Source organism: Leptosomus discolor, chromosome 1, assembly GCF_034619465.1.
Source record: "Leptosomus discolor isolate bLepDis1 chromosome 1, bLepDis1.hap2, whole genome shotgun sequence".
Classification (NCBI taxonomy): domain Eukaryota; kingdom Metazoa; phylum Chordata; class Aves; order Leptosomiformes; family Leptosomidae; genus Leptosomus; species Leptosomus discolor.
The window spans coordinates 202892908-202915600 of record NC_141391.1 but is presented as its reverse complement, the minus strand read 5'-3'; the positions used below and the strand labels follow the sequence as shown (position 1 = coordinate 202915600).

Here is a 22693-nt window from a genome sequence, read left to right as displayed (position 1 = left end):
CTAGACAATTTGGATGTAATGGGCTTAGGTCTCCCTCCATAACAAGAATGTTTTCTGCTGGTCCCTGTGAAGCTACACCAATGTAAACATATTGGAAATGAGTCAAACCCACATTATTCACTGCCTCTTTCTAATGCACTTATCGTATGGGCATTGGGAGTGGCTGGGATGCTCCTCAAGGTATGTGCTGAAAATGATTATTCGGATCCTGTCCTGAAGAATTCGCTCCTGAGATGGAGTTTCTGCTTCAGTTTTGCTGATGTTACAGAGTATTTTCAGACATCAAGCCTGGCAGGATCCTAGGCCCAGGGATTCCCAGTGGGAATGCCCAGACCTTCACTACAAGCAGAATTACCTTCCCTGCGTGCAATTGCATGAGATGTGCTCTTCCGTTTTGGTGACCCTCTGACCCCACCCGAGGGGCTGTGTGAGGACCAGTGCCAGTAGGGCTGCAGCAGCTGCAGTCTCCACTGCCCATGAACCCTCAGCTGCCTCCAGGCCACGGCCCTGCAGGTCCAGGGCACATTGGCTTCAGTCTCCACAAGCCAGTATTCATACCTGGTTTGTTCTGCCGTTGCTCAGAGATAACGTCTGAATGGGAACAAGGATGGACTGGTGGAAAACAGCTACCCTGCAGCTCTATAACACAAGCCATCACTTGGGCAACGTAAGAAAAGACAGAGCATAGAGGAAGGATTTAAAATCCAAATGCCCAAAGCAAGTGCATAAATCAAAGCTTCCAGCTAAATCTGGAGCCAAGTTTTATGCAGATTTTGAACTTGTCCCGTTTATAAATGCTTTGAGTCAAATCACTGCAAGTCCCTGTGTGGACACTTCTTAAACTCTACTTATAGCAACCAATTCGTGTCAGAAAAGTACATAAGCCAAATCAATTTAACTACTTTTAAACTGTTTGAGTAGCTTCAATCTGGTTTCACTGGTTAAATTGTTTTAAACTTGATTTCAGGTGAACCTCGTCTGTTAGTGTCTGTGAGCAAGGACTTCAGTTTAATTTGTGACTGTCACAATTTTCACTGCTCGCTATGGAAGTGAGAACACCACCTGTTATTCTTTTAATTTTTTTTTCGGTCTCTTCAGCCAGTTTTTCTGCTTCTTCTTTCAGCTGCTTCACTTTTTCTACTGTTACTTTTGGAGGTCCTTGGGCTTTTAGCTTTTCTTGAAGAATGGTGTACTTTCTTTTCATGTCAGCAAATTCCTGTAACAAAATGCTGTTAGTTAGTTTAAGAGCATCTCATAATTAATCTGGCGTACAGAAGGAGATTTTTATACTTTTTTTGGAATAACCTCTATGAACCAAACTTGAAATCGCTCATTCTCTTAAATCTTAAAAAAAAAAATTATCCATAATGAGTGTACACTGAACAATACTTTGCAAAATCTGATAGGAATAAATTAAAACAAACAGCCATTGGAGCAACCTAAGGAGGGGGCAAGGATATAAAGAAAATATGATTTAAGATTTTTAAAGCTTACACTGGTTTTACTTCTTTTGATAGGGCTTTTCTGTACATTTCTTTTTGCCATGAAGCTTAATTCAAATTTAATGAATTATCTGTAGCAACCTTGGTTTTTTTTACATTTTTGGTTGTAATAATATTTATTGGCTAACCCATTCTCTGCTGATTTAGGTTGCTGTTGAGGCTGCAGTTTAGATTTTGACTAGGTTTGTTATAACCTGGAAGCTTGGTCATGCTCCAAGCTTGCTCTGTGGGTGCCTGGATCTCCTTGCAATTTTAGTGAATTTCTAGCTGCACTCTCAAAAATTGGAGCTACTGAAAAGCACCCAGCCAACCAAAAACTCCAAGTAACTGCCACAGCAATTTTCTCTGAAAGAGAACGGCATGGGATGAATGGCCAGGCTGCTTCCATCATTCACGTATTTTAATTTCTGGAGCTGTGATTTGTTCTGTTGTGCTTACTGGTGCCCATGGTGACTACAAGTCTTATACACAGTGCAAGGAAAAATGTCACGGAGTAGCCAGAGAAGTGTGTATCTTTTCTTTCATTCAAGCAAACAGAAGCGTTATACGCCAGAAGCCTTAAAATAAAAAATAAATTATTCTTAACCTGTAACATTTTACACTGCATGGCATAAGGAAAATGTTAGCGGTTTTGAGGAGGGCATCTTTTTTCCCTTAACACGTGACGGGAAGGCTTACGTTATCAATATTCTGGGCTCGCTTGTGTGCTGCTTCTGCCTCTGCTTTTGCCTTTGTAGCTTGATTCTTGTTCATCAGCATTTTTGCCTGCAGTGTGGCGATTTCGTCTTCCATCTCAGACTGTTTTGCTGACAAGTCGTTTAGTTCATCGTTTGTCTTGGTCACTTGGTTCTCAGCCTAAAACAGAGCAATTGAAGGCTGTGGTTTCTTATGCAATGTCCATCCAGCTTGCAGAGTGTGGTAATGAGGGAAATTAATGTCAACTGATTAAGAAGACCCTTAAATATTATGGAATTGGTTTCATATCTGCAGCACATTCTGATTTTATTTATTTAAGTTTACATTAAGGAAACTTTGAGATGACGTATCTTTTTCTAAAATGTTTGTAGTAAATAAATTAAAGATTTACAGACAGATACCTGTGAGATTTGTGTTCTGATGCCTCGTATCCCTTCATTTAACTTTATGAAGGTGTTTTTGGAGTGTCCGTGGGACTTCACAACATTTTTTAGTTTATTATTAATTTCATCCACAGGTGGAAGAGCTTTAGCTGCTTTGCTAAAATGGAAAAATAGAAGCATGTAGGTGTGGAGAGCAAAGCAAGAACACGTTTTAAATGCACCCATGCTCAAATGCAGAAATGTTCCCTCAAGTCCAACAACAACTGTTAACATTGTGGTTCGTAAGTTGGCAAAGCAAAACCTCAGTAAGGGACTTTGTGTGGGAGCACCTGAGCTGCTGTATTAAAGGTGAGGCTGGATGCTGCAGGCTGCCTGGTGGTGCACTGCTGGTAAGGAAGACTCATGGGTGAACATATTTTCTCCCTCCCCAATTCTCGTTGGTTCTTTCTGTCCCAGTGAACCAGATGTAACGCTCCCCTAGGTCCAATGTGGAAGTAAGTAGCTGCTGCGGCCTCTTTGACTCAGCAGGCAGGGGAGCCAAGAGCTGGCGGGAGCTGCCTCCTTGCAGCATATCAGCTCCTGCAGCCTGAGCGGCCATGGCTCGTTCCTGCTGGAGAGGCCCTGTGGAAATGGCAAGCTGAAATCTGCTGTCATCTGAACTTTCCCTCCAGTGTTACTAGGATACTGCCCAGGGTATGGAGGAGTCCTACCGTGCACAGTGCCACCCCAGCTGGAGCTGGCACATAGTACAAGAATACCCTACTCACTCGGCTTCTTGTGCCTCCACCAGCAGCATCCGAGCTTCCTCCCCTTTTCTGTTTCTCTTATTTGCATTCAGTTTGTACTTCTCACAGTGGTTCATAATGCTCCTGATTTTGCCAAGCGTGCCCGAGAGGTCTTGTGGAGTCAGGGGAAGGTTTATTTGCAGAACATAATTTGCCACCTTCTCAATGTCTTCTGGAGGGGCGCTCTCATCTGCAACAGAAATGGAGATGAGGGTATCCTGAAGCAGCTCTTCCCTCCCAGTGAAATATAAATGATCATTATGGCTGCCTACCCTTCGAGTTCTCTGGGAGAATAAAGCTGACAGGCACAGCAAGGGGTTAAGAGAATTATCTCCAAGATTTTGTAATTTAATATTATGCTTCCAGGTACTGCTGTTAGTGTTGTCAGAACTGGCCAAAATAAGGATTTGAACCCACTTTGAACTGGGTTATTAAAATTCTGATGTAGAACTGGGCCCACAGAAGGTTTTAAATCGGTGCACAGCACAGCTAGATGTGTCAGAGCCCATTTCTCCCTTGGCCCTCAGATCAAAGAGGTGCTGGAGAGACTGGGGTGTGAATGGAGCTTTCCAAGCTGGCCAGTGGGTGTAATCCCTTCCCTGGAGTCGCCACAATATTGAGAAAGTGGTTCCTTCGCTGGTTAATGAGAAAAGAGAAGCTACAGAGGGAACTTGGGTCAGACTCAGATAGGATGGGAATTTACAGTAGAAAAACCATATTTTGACAACTCCCCTTACAAATGAGCTTGTCCTTGTTCTGTGCTAAGAGGCACGGACACACACAGTTAGAGTAGTCAATGCCTTGTGAAGTCTCATCAACACTTCTATTTTCTGCTCACTTCCCTTTATGGACAAGACCTTGAGTGCTAAAACAGTTGAAACGTATTAAAAGTTTGTGCTAATACCCCAAAGTAACTCACCAAGAATTAAATGGAAGACATTTACTGTGCAAACAGTAGTGCATTCCTGAGAGCTATTTTCTGTAGACATATATTAATCTAAAATTACCGTTTATGCCAATGTACAGCACAGCAGATTTAATGTAACTGTACACATCTCAGCTGTGACTGTTCTTAGAGTTTAGAAAACAAAAATTCTTGGAAAAAATGCTTTTAGAATTGTTAGTAAATGCTGTATGTCTGCTAAGAAATGTAAAACAGCCAAAGATGGAATTTTCACTTGCCATCGAATAAAAATCTGAGAATCTTAAGGACTTAAATGCAGTTTTTCTTCCAATTCAATAAAATAACTTAAATGTTCCCAAAGGAAGTCCTCTGTCCTCTGTCCTCGCTCCCATTTGGATGTAGAGGTATGAATGCCACAGGACTGCCAACATGCAATCCTTAGAAACTGATGGGATCAGCTACATTCAAGAGATTAAAAAATTCCTACCACATTTGAACTCCTTTGATGTGCATCTGGTAAAAAACCCTTAGGGTCTGTTTTTTACAGCATTTGTCTGCAGTTGTGAGGGTGGAAAAAGTTTTAGGGTATATATGGTTGTTTTGTTATTTTTTATGAGAGCCGTGAAGTTCTACCAGAATCCTTTGATTCCTCGAGTTACAGCTTTACGGAGACGATGGAGCAGTATGTGTCCTAATTCCCACGCTCCCTATGGAGAGCCTCTATTTATGGGCCTGGAAGAATGGGGTGGAATAACAATTTGAGGATGCATTGGACATGCATGGTCATTATATATTGTGTGAAATTATCTTAGTAGTCCTTTGCTCAGATAAACCAGGAACTGAGGGAATTACTTGCATGCTTCAAATTAAGCACATTAATAAAAGATGACAATCAGAACGTAACAGATCTATTGGAAAATTAATACAAAGTACTGTCACCTGGGAGAAAGAAGCAAGCACTAGAAAAAAGGGATTGAAAAAGATCGCACAGGTCAGGAAGTAGACAAGAAATTTCATGTGTACACAGATAGACCAATTTCTGGTCATCTATTATTAAATTGGCATATAAATTAAAAATGAGTCAAAAAGAACTTTGCATATTTACCTAACAAGAAATCTTTCACTTTTTGGATGAACTCCTTGGTGATCTCTTGGTCAACTTCAATTTGATTCTTTGTCCTCTCCAATTGCCCATTAAATTGTGAGCCTTTCAGCTTGCTGTCTTCTGCCATTTTTCTAATGCTTTCAACCTGGAAATATTATTAGAAATAACTGTGGGAGGACATTTATGAAGTAAGGGACATGTGAACAATCCAGCCTTTCCAGAGAATCCGAGCTGGGACGTACTGGAACTGCTGAAAGCATAAACAACTTCCGGTGCAGGGGGCATGAACATCTTACAGGTGCAGGAGAAGAGACAGCCGCCATCAATGATGCAGTTTAATTTCTTGAAGAAGATGGGTGTGAACATCTGTGAACGTGACTTGAACATGACTCGCAATGTGGCCAATCAGGTTGGACTATGGGCCGTTATTTGCGATGAAGCCAATCAGTATTTATTGGGTGTGGTCGAGGGTTATAAATTGCACTGGAAACACGGAAATAAAGGTTCACTTGTTAGATCACATTGATCGTGTCAGTGTCCTCACGCAGCTCCCGCAAATAACAGTGACATTTTCTGGAGGTTGTCTGTGATTGCTTGGCAAGTCGAGCTCCGACACAAAAATAATTTTGATCCAAGCCTCAGCTGGAATCACTTGATGTGGTTTTAAAAGTAGTAGGAGACCCCTTTGGGGAACTCCAGAAGTTGCTACATCATTGCCTTCATCTGTCTTCAGAAAAGGCCTAAATCAAGTATTTTTTTTCTCTCAGTCACCACTGCTAAACCACAGCGCCTTCTGTTTCTAAAAGAAGGTGCTGAGTGCAATTTTTCTATGGCAATACTGCAGCATGTCAGTGATCAGATTCAATACAGAAAAAGGGACATAATTTCATTTGCCTTTTCACATTGGACTTGCTGTCAAAAATACACTTAAGAGGACACAATAGGGAAGGTAGAGTTAAGGCTTGTCTTTAAAAGTTACATTTTGCCATTAAATTAGTATTCTTCATAATTTAAATGAGAGCTTTAGATTAATCATGGAATTCCAACAGTATTTTACTTCGCTGGGGGCTATGCTTTGCCTGAAGGAAATGCACAGGTACCACCTCTCTGCGGTCTGCAGAGGGAAGAGAGTCACTGTTTCCCCATGCAACAAGAAATTGGTGAAGTTTTTACTTCTGAAAGATCTCGAAATACTTCACTCATACTATCACAGAGCTGCCTGAGGCTTGCGAGCGCCAAAGGCAATGATGTCCCGGCAGCTGGGTGCTCACCACCTTGGCAGATTTTTGCTGCTGCCCCTCTGTGTCCCAGGGCCCTCATTTCTAAACCCCTTAGCTGTGATGCAGAGTGTTGCATGCATTTTTAAAAGAGGAAGTGGATGCCCAGGCACCCTGAAGGGACGGGACAAAGCCACAGCAGAATGACATTTCTGCTGGAAAATGTGTTTTGCCTATAACTGTAACAGGCATCCTCTCTATTAATAAGAACAAACTGTCTTTACTGGTGTTTTGGGATTTGTCCATTTTGTTTCCTTGGCACACGTTGCATTGGCCACACTCAAGCCTGAGTTATTTTTCACTACTACTGTGCAGTACAGCAAACTAATCGATGCTCTTCTAAACATCACTGGGGGCAGAAACGCTTCGTCTTGAAATTATTTGCCAAAATTATTTAATGGCAAACATAAGAGTAATATGAAGTTGTATAAATAGAGCTTAACGCTATGCACAGCAGCCATCCCATTGCAATAAGCATGGGCTGTACTCAGGCTACTGACAAATGGTCCCAATTGAATCTTTCCCAATAAAAATATAGACAATATTAGCCTGATGCCACCAACTTCCATAGGCACAGGGCACCCTGACCCATGAGATCTTGCCAGCTGTGAGGAAGAGGAAGGCATAGCTAGAGCCACAGTCTCTTGATGGGACCGGCACCAGTACTGAACCATGATAGGTGTATGATGTTGGGACAGAGTCCATCACTATGTCACTGCTCTTTGTCCAAGGAGCAGGTGAGATATTGTAGATTTGTGACCTCCCAAATCTCGTCCTCCATCCATTTCACTGAGTAATTGTAGGTTTGATATACAGCACCTGATTCTCAGGTTCCCGTAGCTGAATAGTCAGGTTATTTAGCAACACAGCAGTCTCCTCAGCTTTCCTGAAGGCATCAGTGGAGAGAGAAAGAGCTCCGCTGCAGTTTGGGCCACCGCATTGCCTAAGTCCATGACTGTCCCGGCACAAAGCTCCCCCACAGGCTGCTGTGACACAGGGCTGGTCTCCTGGCACACCACAGATCTGCAATAAGGAAGAGGCTTATGTTAGGACTCCTCTGAGGACCTGAGATATACTCCTGGGGGAAGGAAGATGTTTGACATCATACGAATATTGAACATAGGATGGGATTTTCCCAAAGAGACAGTGGTCTGCTCTCTCCAAAGATGCCAGTTACAGGTCCCCCTCCCCTGACTTGAAGGATGCAATGGCAGCCCATGGCTCTGAGCATCCTTGCAGGAGCCATTTGTTGGGCTCCATATGTTGCTCTAAGACCTTTGCTTCACTCTTCTATGGCAAAAGGGCTGAAACTGTCCCCTGGACACATCCAGCCCGTGGCTTGTTCTAAAGGATCCAGATCACCTCTCACACCGCCTTGTACGACGTCTAGCCCTCCATGTAGTTTGATACAGATGTTGAGACTAAAGGCCTAGATGGATGATCTCTTCCAGATCTGGCAGGGCTGACTGAAAGTGCTATCGGGTACTCATTGCTGCCCCACAGAAGGACAGAAATCCCTTCCTTTCCCATGGGTGATGCAAAGCATATGTAAGCACTCCCCATCCACTCCAGGGCAAAGTTGCTCTGCTTAGTTTAAGTTACTGATGGAGGAGGTTGGGGTTAATCTTTCTGAATTTACACTGGCATCCTCTTGAGACCAGAGAGTGCTTAAACAGTTCCTTGTGCTGGGTCTGCCCCGGAGCAATGGCTTCCAGAAGGGTGGTAGTAACCACAGCTGAGAAGTGCAGCTGTTTCTGACGTGACTGCATGTCTGTGCTAGGGAAGTATCATTTTCCAGATTTAAAAATGCATGTAAGCACCCTTTTAAAATAAACCTACTAACAGCATCAAAAAAGATATTTTTGTTTAGCTCCCATTCAAAATTCACAGGACTTACCTTTTCGTTCAAATTTTGGATGTTGGGCCTCTTGATCATCTTCAGCTGTTCCAGCACACTGCTTGCTTTCAAGGCCTGATGGCCCAACATAGCAAGCGTGTGGTTCCTGGTGTACTCTGAGTATCTCACAATAGGGGTTGTCCCACTGGTCTTCTGTTCTGCCAGCAGTGACACTTCAAAGTGTTCCCTAATGTTGCTGATGGCCTCTGTAGCAACAGAAATAGGGTTTAGTACCAACTGTATTTTGGTTGCATTTAATTCATGTATTTACTTGAAATCTGAACAAATGGTGAGTGACAGGTGATGTAGTTGTCACTGGTGTTTGGCTTGGGACCACAGGGCAGGACAGGGGCTGTCGTTTCCTCAGTCAAGCTTTTTAATCCTTTACTCAGCCAGTTGCTAAACAGGAATAGTTATTGATACACATAAAACCTGCTAAATAGATGTAAATACAGTGGATCCCATGTCATTCTTCAGAGTCCCAGGTATATGAGAAGGCAATGGAAGATAAAAAGTATGAAGGGGATCCTGTGAATAACACAAACTGCTACTGATCTGCATTCATCAGTAGCTCATGCACTGCTGCCATTGTTGATTTGCTGTCATTTATGCTGTTTTGAAGTTTAGGCAGGAGAACTGTTTCTGCCAGTTGTAAAACTTATGAAATGATCAGGCCTCTGTGAGTCAGGAAAGCATTTGTCCTGTCTGTTCAGCATAGCACCCAAAAGTTAAATGGTCTGCTGAACTGAGCCCAAAATGTAGATTACAAATGGGAATTTATGAGTTTTCTTTGGCTCTGGAAAATCCAATTTTAGGGCTGATGCATTAACAAAAAAAGCATTTCCATGATAAGGTTGTAGGCCAGGCAAAAAATACTTTCCAGCAGGACTCTTTCTTATTCGCTTAGTGTAAGCTTTCCCTTAAGCAGACTCAAAAGGGTTGGAGAATGTTACATTTTTTGCAGATTAATAGCCTAAGGAAAGGACTCAGGCTTTTTGCAAAACACATAATTTAAAGCTGCTGCTGTCGAGGCTTCTCAGATCTCCAGAGAACCCAAAGTTGTCCCCAAATCCCCAGGCAGAAGTATGTGCAATAAGCCAGAACTGATGTGTCAGCACTGGAAAAGCATTAGAGGTCATTGATTAACGTCCCTCTTTGTGCTGGTAACCAACACAGTTACTAGTTGAAGTCAATGACAAGGCACTCGTCAAGTCCTGCCTGCTTTGAATCAGGCCCTAAAGCCTTTGACCTTGCTTTGATTGAAGCTGAACAATGATTAGTTTTCATGTGGAGCCAGGGCTATTTATTTTATCTTGTAACTCTTGGGAACAACATGCAGTTTAAAGTTAGCTCCTAATACAAAATACCTGGCAAGAGGCTGCTGTAACTCCATATCTAAATCAGAGACTGTTTTCTGTGCAACAATTCCATTGCAAGAATATTCTACAGTGGTTCAACTCTTCATTAAGCAGCTCAAATGCATTTTTCATGCTTGGTTTGTGATGAAGCTGTACAGAGCTTCCAAGTTCCTTTATGTTAAACACAGCATCTTAGCACAGGATCTATTTACAGCCTAGGAAGCTGTACTCACTGCATTACTATACCACAGTGGCTGCAAAGCCAGGGGCCAAGGCTAGAAAGCCATAATTTATTGAGGTCTCATAATCTGCAAATGTCCTTTTAAAGACACTTGTGTCTTGTTTTTTTCCAGTGATTTTAATTCATTAGACACCGACATTTCCAGGTCAGCCAGCTGAATATATACTTGTGAGGAAGTCTCCGAGTCCTGATCCTCTGCAAAGAGAGGTAGGTAGGAGCCCATTCCCCACATAAGTCTAGGGCATAAGTGCCAATTGTGCCCCAGATGGTGTATGTGGCCTTATCCTGCTCTACCCCAGGAAAAAAGAGAGAGGAAAAAGCAGACAGAGCCATACCTAGGATGTGCTGCTGGTCCCAAAATGAATATGGGGTAAGGGAGCCAGGCTTTCTCCCAGATATCAGAGAAGCTGGTTATCTTGAGAGAAATGTTATTTCTGTGCTGTTAGATTCTTGGTAGCAGGACCAATGAATATTTATGGCCCTGACCAGAAATTCAGCTTAAATTCAAGGTCTTCCCCTCCCCACACCCCCATGTGCTTTTTATAGGGCTGTTTATCTGTCTCCTGAGGCTGAAAGACAAAGTGGGTTTGGAACGTGACCAGAGAGCACCATGGATACTTCAGCTGTGCATCCACTGACCTCCCTGGGATTTATTGTTTCTTTGCTTTCCTGCCTTTCTCAGAGTCTGCACAAGACTCAGTTGAGTTGGGAAGCGGAGCCTGGGAGAGCTGTGCTGACCGCTTGCACAGGGACCCGAGCGGAAGAGCTGGCCCCAGGGGCACTGCCAAGTACAACAGGGCAGGGGAGCCCTAAATCTTAATTAATCCCTCTTTCCCCCTCTTCCTTTCCCTCAGCTTTGTATTCTGTTGACTTTTGCTTCTTTTTTCTCGATCCTGCCTAGGCCAATCTTTTTCTCACCTAAATGAAACACAGAGGAATGGTAAATGGGAGTGCATTGCTTGTAGCTTGTGTCTTCTGTCATGCACAGCTTATCTTCTGGAGCTTCGTATCTTGGCAGATGTCTCTTTGGAGAGTATACTGCTAACAATCTCCTGCCACTGTGGATGATCTAGCATCTGTTCAAGATCCCTGACTGATGTGTCCCCGTCTTTCTCCAGAAACCAGTCTGTGACATTGTCACTACTGCTATTAGCAGCTGATGGAGACTATACTTAGCTCAAGCACAGACAGTGTAATTCTTTCAAAAATGCCAAGGAACTCAGTTCTGACTTCACATTTTTTGATGATGGAGAGCTAGTTCCTTACCACATAAAGTCATGTATTTTCCCATGGGAACACTAAGAAGTTGCACTATGACTCTCTGCTTTAATTAAACAAACCTTTGCTGTACAACATTCTTTAAGTATTGCAAAGAGCAAGAGGAGTCAGAAGTGAGGAAAATATCCTTTGCTGTTCTACTGTATGATCTGTGAGTCTATACTGTGAAACTGTGGCTTTTAAATCCTGATGTAAACATCAGGATTCATGAGACTTCTGACTGACATGACCCTGGCACATGCATCTGAAATTTAGGGTGCTAGAAATCATGGCATTTTAATATAAAAGGGAGTTTGGAAACTCAGTACAAAATGTTGTTAGCATTTACATTTTTGTGCTACCATAGGAAGCTAAAATCTAGGGATCTCTGAAATGTTGTATGGTTCAATGTGAGAAAAACATTCTGAAATTGCATGGAAAGTGTTCACCTATTTCAATTAATTGCTGGATGTCTTACCTTTGAGATTCAAGTAATGAAAACTTTGATGCAGATGTATTTTCTGTTGTAGAAGTTCATATACTAGGTCAGCTTCTTCCCCAATATCTTCTATGTTCTTGTTAAGGTCAGGAAACTCATACAGCCTACTGTGAAGTGGATCCATTTGTGCAACTTTTTGTCTGAAAGGGAAACGGCAGTTATGCAGAAGTCAGACTGGATTGTTCTTAAACTAGAACTAAGACACACAATATTTTAGAGGACAAGAGATACATTTCTAAATGAGCAGAAACATTTACATTTACTTATTTAGAAAACCCTTAGCATGGACTGGAAAATTCCAGCATTTAAATATATGCCTGTGGGGGACAGATAATATATATAAGGATTATTTTGTTCACAGATCTTTTGAAAACAGTGACTTGCTGATCAGAAGCGGGACTTGATATGTAGGGATGGCTGGTGGAGCCCAGGGGAAGAGAGCTTTCTCAGCCAAGGGATTTTTTCAGGAGCAGCCGAGCCCTTACTGAACATAGCCGTGAAAATCCTTGATGCCTGAGAGGGCCTCTGGTGAACGAACAGGATGTCTCAAAATTCTTTCAATTTCAGAAATGGCATCTTCAAAGGCTTTGAAGCGCATGTCACAGCTGGGCATTCGTCCTCCTTTATCTTCGAGATTTGCAGCAAACCTCATTAACCCCTGAACAGTCTGAGCAAGGGCAGTAATTTCAGTGTCCCACTGATCAAAACAAAAATGACACTGACGGCAAGAGGGAAAGTCTTTCTCAAAGCCACGACCGCACTGGTTGCAGAACCGGCCGGTGACACCAGCGCGGCAGTTACATGCGCCGGTGACTTTGTCACACTTGGGCTGGCTGGTTCCCTCCGGGTTACACTCACACGCTGCAAGAAAGGGACAGCAAGTTACATTCAGTTTTTCCTTTTCCATGGGATTAACACATGCAAAAGGTACGATTATGCATTTCAAGTCCATAAAAGCAAACTGGTGTTTGAATTAGAGCAAAGTGGACTGCCTGATTAATGGCTCTTCTTCAACTCTAACTTCCATGGTCCCATCATAACCTTAGAAGGAACAATACAGATAAATAATATAAACACTTCTGTCCATCTCATATGCACAAATGTATGAAAACCTGCTTCTCTAGATGTATGTCCCCTCTCCCCTGTGAATATGAAAGGTAAATGTTTCTTTTGAGGCAGTTTCTAACCCCGTTGTCCCCACTTAGTACTACTTACAAATGCAATGCGTCTGGGGATTGCCAAAGTAATTCTCCTCACATTCATTGCAACGTCTTCCACTGTAACCTAGCTTACATGGACACTGGCCTGTAAGCTGTAAAGACAGTTAGGATTAAATAACTTCCTGCAGAGTCATATGGCTGCATATACATTATTTACTGGGTTTCTTTTTCTCCCTGTGACGTATGCCATATAGCTGTATGGGGCCTGCAGTGACACTACTTGCACATGGTCTTTGGACACCACGGTTTATACAGTATTGGCCCACCTTTCCCATCTTCCTCCTGAAGGCTGTGAAAACAAAATGGACTTTGAGAAGTGGCTTTACTTTATTAATATGAAAGATTTTGTATGTTGCAGTCTACAGATGCTCTTTAAGAACTCATCCTCTCACTATGATCTGAAAGAGGATTCTTTTCCTTTGCAAAACAGATTAATTCTTATTTTTGCTGGAGCAAACTACTCATCTTAACATTTCAACTTGTAACTACATGGTATATTAACCGTAACTGAAAACCTCAAGGGTACAGTATGCACATTGCCCTAGAAAATTTATTTTGGAATTCAGCTATTAAATTAAACTGCAGGGAATTAGAGCTCTGATATCTAGTACAGCTCAGAAACACAGTAGAAGTTCTTTGAGGTTAAGAGCTACATTTGCTGGGAAAAATAACAAATCCACTAAACACACTGGAGCAAACAGAAAGCATAGGGAAAGGAAAATGTGAAAGCACATCAGCAAGAGCTTGGGATAAGCTCCTGGTTCTCTGAAATCAATAGAAAAATTGCTATTGACTCTATGGGACCACAATTTCACCACTCTATTCTGAAACACTGTTTTATCTTTTTCTACATTCTAGCCCTAAAAAATGCACAGGAATTAAAGAGGAGAAAAGGTGCTCTAGCAGTCTGACAGATGAAGCATGATTAATGTAATGGCCACAGCTGCTACTTTATGAAAATAAACACTTAAAAAAATACTCATAAGACTCTGGGGTCCAAGCCTGGACTTCCTTCTTCCCTAGATGTATGCTTACGAGGCAGTTTTTCGCGATGTGACATTTTCTTACAAAGTGTTTCTAAGATCCACTTGACAAAGAAACACACAGGCAAAGAGAAATTGCTTACAAGCAGAGCCACATCGTCAGAACAGCATGTTTGTCATGATGGCCCAAAGTGTGATCGCATCAACTGCAAACTTCCAAAACCTTCTTGTTTTCAGGGAGCACAACAAAAAACTATCCTCATTTACAAGAGGGTCCCCACCATGCCATGCCCAAACACCACCACCCTGGTTCCTGGAAAGAAGAGTAAATTTCTTGCCTGGTTGCACTGGTTGCTTTGGGAGTTTTTTGGATCACAGTCACAGACCTGACATCCTTTTCCACTAGCCAGGTCCCAGTAGCCAGAGGCACACTGGTCACACGTTGAGCCCACCACATTGGGCAGGCAAGGGCAAGCTCCCATGGCTGGGTCACACAGACAGGCTGCGACCCCGCCCGGGCACGTGGCAGGGCGAACGCCCGCCGGATTGCACGTGCACCCTGGAAAAAGAGGGATAATTACTACAGCAGATGATAATATAGACTGATGACGGACAATCAGTGCTGTGTATAAAGCCCATGCTGTAGGTTTACTTCTAGTAATCTTGAACACATGTTTAATCTCACACAGTTTACCTGTCTTTCTATAAGAGCTTATATATCGCTTTGAGCAAACTTACTGGGAATGTTCAGTACTTTTAATAAAGACACAAAAAATGAAGGCTTGGTGAATTTTGAATCTTATTAGAATGAAATGTTAAATATGCTGGGTAAGAAGAAGCTGATTTACAGTAGGCACCTTCCAGCGTGGGAAACCCCAGTGAGCCAAGTAAGATAAGAAGCCTTCCTCACGAGGAGCCAAAAGTTTTTGCTTAAGCATTTCTAACGGACGTCTTCCAAGAATGAACAAGGAATGGGCTTGAACTGTATTTTAGAGACTCCCAGAAAAATAGTTTCTTGAAAATACCTGTAACTGTCTGGCCTGTAGAAATTAGACCCTCAATCAGACACATTTGTGAAAACAGTATTTGAGAAACATTAGGAAGAAACTCATGCCTTGCTTTTTCTTACATTTCTGCCTTTTTGTTAAAAGTGCTGAGTTATTGACAGTGTCTTCATGTCAATTGCCTGAACAGTCTCATTCTAGCCACTTAATGAAAACAACTGGTAAGGCAGGGAGCTCAGCAAGGGATCATCTGGTTAACTGAGCATTGCTTAGCTGGCATCAGCCAGCAACATGGATAAACAATTATCTTTGATTCCTTTATTTTTGATTCTTTCCTGAATGGGCTGAACGCATATTTATTTTTCTAACAGAGAGTCTGATTTCATTTAACAAATTAGTATTTCCTAGGAGCGACATTCACTAAGAGATTTCACGAGACTTGGATGGCAAAGAATTTAATAGATGCCATATTAACAGTTACTTGTATCACCGGACAGAAATAGATTTGGTATTCTCATATTTTGCTCCATTCATCTGTTCTAGTTTTCCTGTCCCTCCAAGGGCTAACCTCTCCCTATAGCCTAATTTCTTTAAAACTTTTCTTGGTAGTAATACGCAGTTGCAGTACTGTTGCTTACTTACTTTGACAGTTTTGGTCGAGGGCTGAGCCAAAATACCCTGGTTTGCAGAACTGGCAGTTTGCTCCATGAGTGTTGTGTAAACACTTGGTGCATTCCCCGGTGACCCTGTTACAGGACTCTGGGTCTGTCACATCAATGTTGTTATTGCAGGGACATGGTGCACAGTCAAGCCCGGGGCTGCCTGGGATTTTGTAGAACCCACTAGGACACTCGTCACACCGACTGCCTGTTGGAGAGGAAGGTAAAAATAATTGCTGGTTGATGGGAATTCAAGTGAAACATGTAATTTCCAGTAATACTGTTAAAAGATTCAGACTATCTGTTTGAATGTGCATTTACAATGGAAAATATCCGCCTGCTTGAGACTGTTGCCCTTTAATCCTATGATCAGTTTAAATTACATCTCCCACACTGAAATCTGATGGAAACACACTCTTCTCAACCCAGGTTGTTTTTTACCAAGGAAGTCCTTTCAGTAAGAGTAAGTAGATACCCCCTCAAACAACACCTCCAAACATCTTTTTCCCGCAAAGTCCTTTCAATGGCAGTAGTCAGGCTTGGCCATATTTGCAGTATTTTCCCTGGTGCCTTCAGCCCAACAGCAGCGTGGGAAGGTGGGGGGGTGCCCTTTCCCGGAGCAACCCAGAGCCCAGCAGACCTGCCCTCCTTTCTGTAACCCAGTGGAGGATTCCCAGGAGGTCAGACAAATTCTAGGACGCTCTGTCCTTGCTTGCTGGCATTGCAATTACTTCTACACACCATTCCAATGCCTGCCCTGATTGGGGTGCTACCTCTCTGCATCTCAGAAACCTTTCTGGGCACGCTGGTGTTGCTGGGACCTCATCCACTGGCTCATCGTCAACCAAGGACTTTTCTCCTTCACTGTGGTCCTCAGGACCAGAGCACTTCACAGTCTCTGAGGAAGTGAGCCCGGCGCCACAGAGGTGACTAAGAGCCTTGTGGAAAGAACCACGAGGAAGAAAGTCCAGAACTGAAGATTGCAGTGGTTTGTGAGGATGGAAGTCCCCTGGGTGAGCATCAATAAGGATCATTTTGGCCCTACAGCAATTACTCAAGCAGACCTGCTCTTGACTTATAAAGGAAGCTGGCCTAAGTAAAGATGACAGCATCAGCTTAGTTTTTGGCAGTGTTTCTCATTAGGGTTTGCTTCCGTTACTGGAGATCTTTCTAATGCCCAGGGGCAGGGAAATATCTTCAATTTTCCCTGCAGAAAACCAAGCTAAGTCCACGGGATCTTAGGAAGCAAGGCATCAGTTTGCTGCAAAAATATCTGCATTTGAGACAGCTAAGAACGGAAACCTCATTTCTAAAGTGACCATTTGAATGGTGAAACAGTCACTTTTGGACATCATATCAAATTAAGATTCCTCTATATGAAGAAAGATTTTCTCTGTTTAGGAAATTTATCAGCTCTTTTTGATGCCTTGTGCTTTACGATTTGGGCTTCCAGTGCCTGTTTTTCAGAGGTAAAGAGCCACTGCAGTTCTCTCCCTGTTCCCACCAGATTAATGTTGTGCTCCTGGAAAAGAGGAGGTTTCCAGAGAGTGTGATCGGATTAATTAATCGTTTCACTGTATCCACATAAGTGAATCCCTTTTTCAAACACAATTCCCACTCTTCTCAATGAGGACTTCCCCACCTAATTTCAATAAATTTGAGTGTTAACTTTTCTTATCTATTCTATTACCTTTACCTCACTTGTAATTTCTGAACAGAGGATCTGCAGAGGATGGTCATTTTTCTCTCTTACATTCATATAGAATCAAAACTGGTCCTTGTTTTTCTTCGTACCTGAATATCCCTCGAGACAATTGCAGACTAGTTGTGCAGACTGGTTGTCCTGGTAACAGGAATAGGCAAAATACCTATTGCTTGTAGGCGCCCCTGGGCACATGCAGGGGTGGCAGGGTTCTCTGTTCAGAGGGTTTCCGTAATAGCCATCCATGCACCTGTCAAAGCAGTCAACAGTCAGCAGCAGAAATTGTCAAGTGCTCCTTTCAGTCCCTGCAGATGAATCAATTTCTCCCTGGAGGTGTTTAAGAGATGGGTAGATGTTGTACTTAGGGACATGGTTTAGTGGTGTTAGTAGAGCTGGGACAAAGGTTGGGCTCGATGATCTTGAAGGTCTCTTCCAACTGAAACTGTTCTATGATTCTATGTATAACTAATTAAACATTCCCGGTCATTGTAATGCTATCCTTCTCCCAAATAACTAGCGATATGACAACAGGAAATGGCCTCAAGTTGCACCAGAGGAAGTTTAGATTGGATATTAGGAAAAATTTCTTTCCTGAAAGAGTGGTCAAACATTGGAACAGGCTGCCCAGGGAAGTGGTGGAGTCACCATCCCTGGAGGTGTTCAAAAAACGTGTAGATGTGGCACTTCAGGACATGGTTTAGAGGCCATGGTGGTCTTGGGCTGATGGTTGGACTTGATAGTCTTAGAGGTCTTTTCCAACCTTAATGATTCTTTGGTTCTACGATTCTATCCCCATTAATTGGTACAGATATATCAAGCATCAAAGGTGTTCTGAAATGGAAAATCAGAGCTGCATTCCCAAAATCTGGAGCAAAAAGAAAAAAAACCACATGTTTTCTTTTCAAGGAATATTTCTGAAGACTTTTACCTGCTCTGTAACGATTTTAATCTAAATGATAATATAGACATACGACGTATCACACATGCGCTGCATGGACAGCAAAAAGCTGCCATGTAAAAATTCTGTATATTCGCCTATCACCACATATATCCATCTGTTTCCTTATGCACACACAAAGAGTGGTTGGCATGATATTAGAAAGTCCTGGCACGGGCAGAAAAAGTAACGATTCATTCAGAGCACTCAGACAATACTGTATATTTTAGATGCAGAATATGTATTGAAATCAGCCATGCTCTGTCTGACATGTTCTGCAAACCTGGGGTGATGGCTGTTTTGAGGCAGTGGTGGCTGTGCTGTTACCCAGACAGCCAGGGGGCTTTGGGGGCTCCCTGGGGGCTCAGCCACCCCCATTGCCCTGCCTGCTGCTGCTGCCTCTACGTCCTGGACCCCCCGTGGCCACGCAGCTGCAGCAATGCAGCAGCTTCTGAAGCATCCTCAATCTTTGATCTATTTTACTATGGCAAATGGGAACACAATTCTCTTTATGTACACAAGCCAGGCTAAAAGTCTTGGCTATTCAATTATCCTTGCCCTGGGGTCTGGAGCTCCTGCAGAGGCACAGGGCAACAAGTATTTCAGCCTCCCATTTTCAATCTATTTGCCAACTACAAGCACAATAGCCAAAGGCTGTATTGTCCAAAAGCACTGCAAGAAAAGCTCAATAGGTTTCATAGGGAAATCCTCTTAAAAGTGAATGACAAGGTACAATCCAGCCAAACTAAACTAAACAGCTAATGAATTTAATTCCGAGCCTGTGTTGAACTCTGGTACTGCTGTCAGTGTATAGAATAAAAAAGAGGAGCACTGTTTTGAACAGAGCTGGAACATGAGCAGAAAGTCATTTGCTGGTTATATGGAAGTAATAGGAACCAGCAAACAGGGCATGTTTATTTAAGCTCCTCAGAGATAATTGGGGATATTAAAGTCAGAATTCAGCACAAGGTTAGCCTCTTGGCAATTTAAAAGCTGGCAGGAGTCAGTGCATGTCATACGCAGCAGTTTGCACGTGTCTCCAAGCACATGGTGCCATGGTATCCATGTCTCAAATGCTTATGGCAGGGAGCCTGCTGCACCACCACGTGCATGCTGTGCCTGCAGTCCTCCCACAGGCATTACATGCACATTCCCACATGCATTTGGTGAACAGATAGGTATGTATCATTCAGCATCTAGGCCCAGTTTAATCCTGGGTTTAGGTATGAGTTTCCAGTTAAGGTCATTGGTGCATTCGTGGGCATGTAGGTGAGCCCCCATCTACACACGTGTTTCAGAGAGCACCAGTGCTTGGGTGAACTTGGCAGCGCTGCTCATCAACTCACCTTTCACAGTGGCTTCCAGCCGTAAACCCACGGCAGTTCAGGCACACTCCGGTCACCGGGTCGCAAAGCTCTGCGTAGCCGTTACACAGGCAAGGACGGCAGTGGGGAAACCCAAAATACCCGGCCAGGCATCGGCTGCAGCGCTGACCATCCACCTCCCGGCGGCAGGAGCACTGCCCCGTCACCTGGTCGCACAGCGTGCTCAGCGAGCCTTGTGGGTGGCACTCACATGCTGGAAAACACCAAAAGCAACGCTGTATCCTGAACCTATTCCCACCAACCCCGCTCATCACTGACACAGCTTGAAGGCAGTGCGAGCAGCAGGGATGGAAGATTCATTATTTGTGGAAACATTTTTTGTATCTCTGCACATAATCATGGATTCAAAGTCCCAAAAAGTTGGGGTATGCATGAAGAGGTATATGCAGATATTGGTACTCGTGCTGGCTGCCAAGTACTCACCGTAGCAGCCGTGGAAGCCGAAGCCATAGCTGCCTGCAGAGCAGGTGTCACAGCAGCGTCCCACAACGTTGGCTTTGCACTGACACTGCCCCCCCAGTTTACTGCAGCTGGCATTCAGTGACCCTTGGGGATTGCACTTACATGCTGCCAAGGGGAAAGAAAATCAAAACAGGTCTGGTTATAAAGGAGTATGACTGCTTTTGCAAACTTGCAGGTTTACATTTAAAAATAGGAAGGAAAGAGATTGATTATTCTCATCAGGGGTTCACTAACCACTGATAGCCACGGCTTGATTTATTCTGTAGCATCAATGGTGATGGTGTATCTGCACAAGTCTTGGTGTTGGAGCTGCCACATTCAGGGCACTGCCTTCAGCACATATTTGGGATAGGACAGAAGAGGACGTAGCAAAATGTGGGTCAAAAATGGAGATATCCTGAAGTCTAGAAGAGTTTGATATAAACCTGTGTTTAGCTGCAGCAGTGAACATAACTTGCAACTAGTAGGTAGAGAGCCTGCACCTGTGTATTGTTTGCTGCCTTCTGGACTCCTTGGACTAACTTGCTGAGTGAAGCTGGCCTGCTAACTCACAGAGGATATTTGTCCAGGATGCTCAGATGCCAGTGCTAGAAAGCCAAAGTGCCATGTTTGATTGGGAGAATCCTGTCACTATAGGAATTAGGCTAATGGGGAGTCAGCACAGCCTAAACTTAAATGAGGGTTGTCTGTGGCTGCATAGCCATGACCACATCACATGATGTGTGAGTGAGGCATTGGTCCTTCTAAAAATAGCCCAAACGAAGCGGATGCTATCAAGTCCATTGAAGGCAAGGCTCCTTGAAAGGAGCTGCCTGCCAAAGTTGTCCAGAAAGGCCCCTCCTGTTACTGGAAGTGAAGAGAAGCTCCATTTCTCTGTGCCCAACACCAGGGAAGTCTCCTGAGTCGCCGAGCCCAGGAGCCCTTTCCACAGGGGGGTCCAGGAGGCTGCCTGGGGCTTCAAACCCCACTTGCCACTGCCCTCTTGCTGGGACACTGCCGAGGTTCTCTTGGTGAATCTCTTCCAGCCCATCAGCTTGTGTGCCATCATGCCTGGAGTCCTACCAGGGCATCCAGCTGGCCTGCAGCATCCATGGAGAGGGCTTAAAAACTCCTGTCATCACATTCCCTGCCATGCTGCTCCATGAAGCTCATCAGGAGTGATGGATTCTGAGAGCCATGCCACCAAAATGTTTGCAGCACACTTAGGGTTCAGCAGGACATATCCTGCACATCCATACACACCACATGCTGATCAGCTTCACTTGCCTACACCAGCATGGGCTGAGAGCTCTCCAGTCAACGTATCCAACAAACTCAAAGGAAAACCAGTAACTGACCAGAAGAGCTGCCCGTGCAGGCTGGTCCTTACCGACGGCACCGTTGTGAATGCGTGCTGACATGCTCGCTATGAGCCGTGTGCACACTTCGGGGAGGATGTGAGGTCCAACTTCTGATGCAATTTCAATACAGTGATACTTCTGGTACTCATCTAAATCCTTTTCACTGCATAAGTTCTCCACAGAGCCAATTCTGGGAATAAGTCCAAGCTTTGGCGTTAAGAGGGAAAAGAAAATATTTTTGCTTAGATACACTGAAAAACAAATTTCCCACATTCTCTTACTGTGCTCTGCATTGCAAGGACAGAGGCCTGGAGCACCGCGTTCCTAAATCTGCCATTGTGCTGCTCAGTCATCTAAATTCACATCTATTCTAAAGATTTAGACATTCCCCAAGTTCTTAAAATAAAAGAGACTGTGTATGAAAGCGTCAGATTATAGTAAGACCTCAGATATATGCTCAGAACTGTTTTTGCTTCTATGAGGTGCCATGCTGATGACTCCAAAAGCAGTATCTGGCCAAAATTTTTGCTTCTATTACTGAGACAGAGAAAAATCTGCTGAAGGTTCTATGTCCAAGTATGGCCAGCCCTTGTCCGGTCCAGTTCTACAGAAGTAATTAGAGGAATGGACTTAAAAACATTTTTCTCGAGAAAAGGACCCAAAACTAACACCCAGTTTCTGACCTGGTAGAAACTTGGGAAATGTCTGGACTTGATTCCTGGGAAAGTACAGAACTAATTTTACTTTTCTTTTGTCATCTTTAAATATATCCATGATTTTTTAATTAGATTCAGACAAATTATAGAGGTTAAAAGAAAAAAAAGTGATGAAGAGCTGCATGAATTTATATCCTTAACCACAGCATCTTGTCAGCATATGTGGAGTGCACTCATAATAAATGAGCAACAGATAGAGAAACATATTCTGACTATTAACATATGCAACAAGTATGAATTTATGAGCTATTATGGTAGTGCTTTATGAAAATTAAAACAGATACAATTCTGTCTTTCTATACAAAACCATGCAAACACAGTGCCAACAGAGGTAAGAAGAAGCACACTTTGATGAATTTCTATTAAAACACACTATGATTT

The 22693-nt window shown here is 43.3% G+C and overlaps 1 protein-coding gene across 2 annotated transcripts in view; it reads right to left on the bottom strand.

Moving 5' to 3' along the window:
• The window catches only part of LAMB4 (laminin subunit beta 4), a 43925-nt gene that overhangs the window by 448 nt on the left and 20784 nt on the right, over positions 1 to 22693 (bottom strand). Inside the window, exons 18-33 of one of the 2 annotated variants that reach the window (XM_086473990.1) lie at positions 21626 to 21803; positions 20218 to 20361; positions 19756 to 19987; positions 17565 to 17722; positions 15754 to 15978; positions 14446 to 14666; positions 13120 to 13216; positions 12390 to 12765; positions 11884 to 12044; positions 8550 to 8755; positions 7472 to 7675; positions 5376 to 5520; positions 3349 to 3556; positions 2600 to 2738; positions 2181 to 2357; positions 1036 to 1216 (exon numbers count right to left, since the gene is read on the bottom strand). In XM_086473990.1, coding sequence (XP_086330116.1) covers positions 1036 to 1216; positions 2181 to 2357; positions 2600 to 2738; positions 3349 to 3556; positions 5376 to 5520; positions 7472 to 7675; positions 8550 to 8755; positions 11884 to 12044; positions 12390 to 12765; positions 13120 to 13216; positions 14446 to 14666; positions 15754 to 15978; positions 17565 to 17722; positions 19756 to 19987; positions 20218 to 20361; positions 21626 to 21803 — 3052 coding nt within the window. The remainder of the gene's footprint in view (positions 1 to 1035; positions 1217 to 2180; positions 2358 to 2599; positions 2739 to 3348; positions 3557 to 5375; positions 5521 to 7471; positions 7676 to 8549; positions 8756 to 11883; positions 12045 to 12389; positions 12766 to 13119; positions 13217 to 14445; positions 14667 to 15753; positions 15979 to 17564; positions 17723 to 19755; positions 19988 to 20217; positions 20362 to 21625; positions 21804 to 22693) is intronic. The other variant, XM_086473998.1, reaches the window with a different exon arrangement.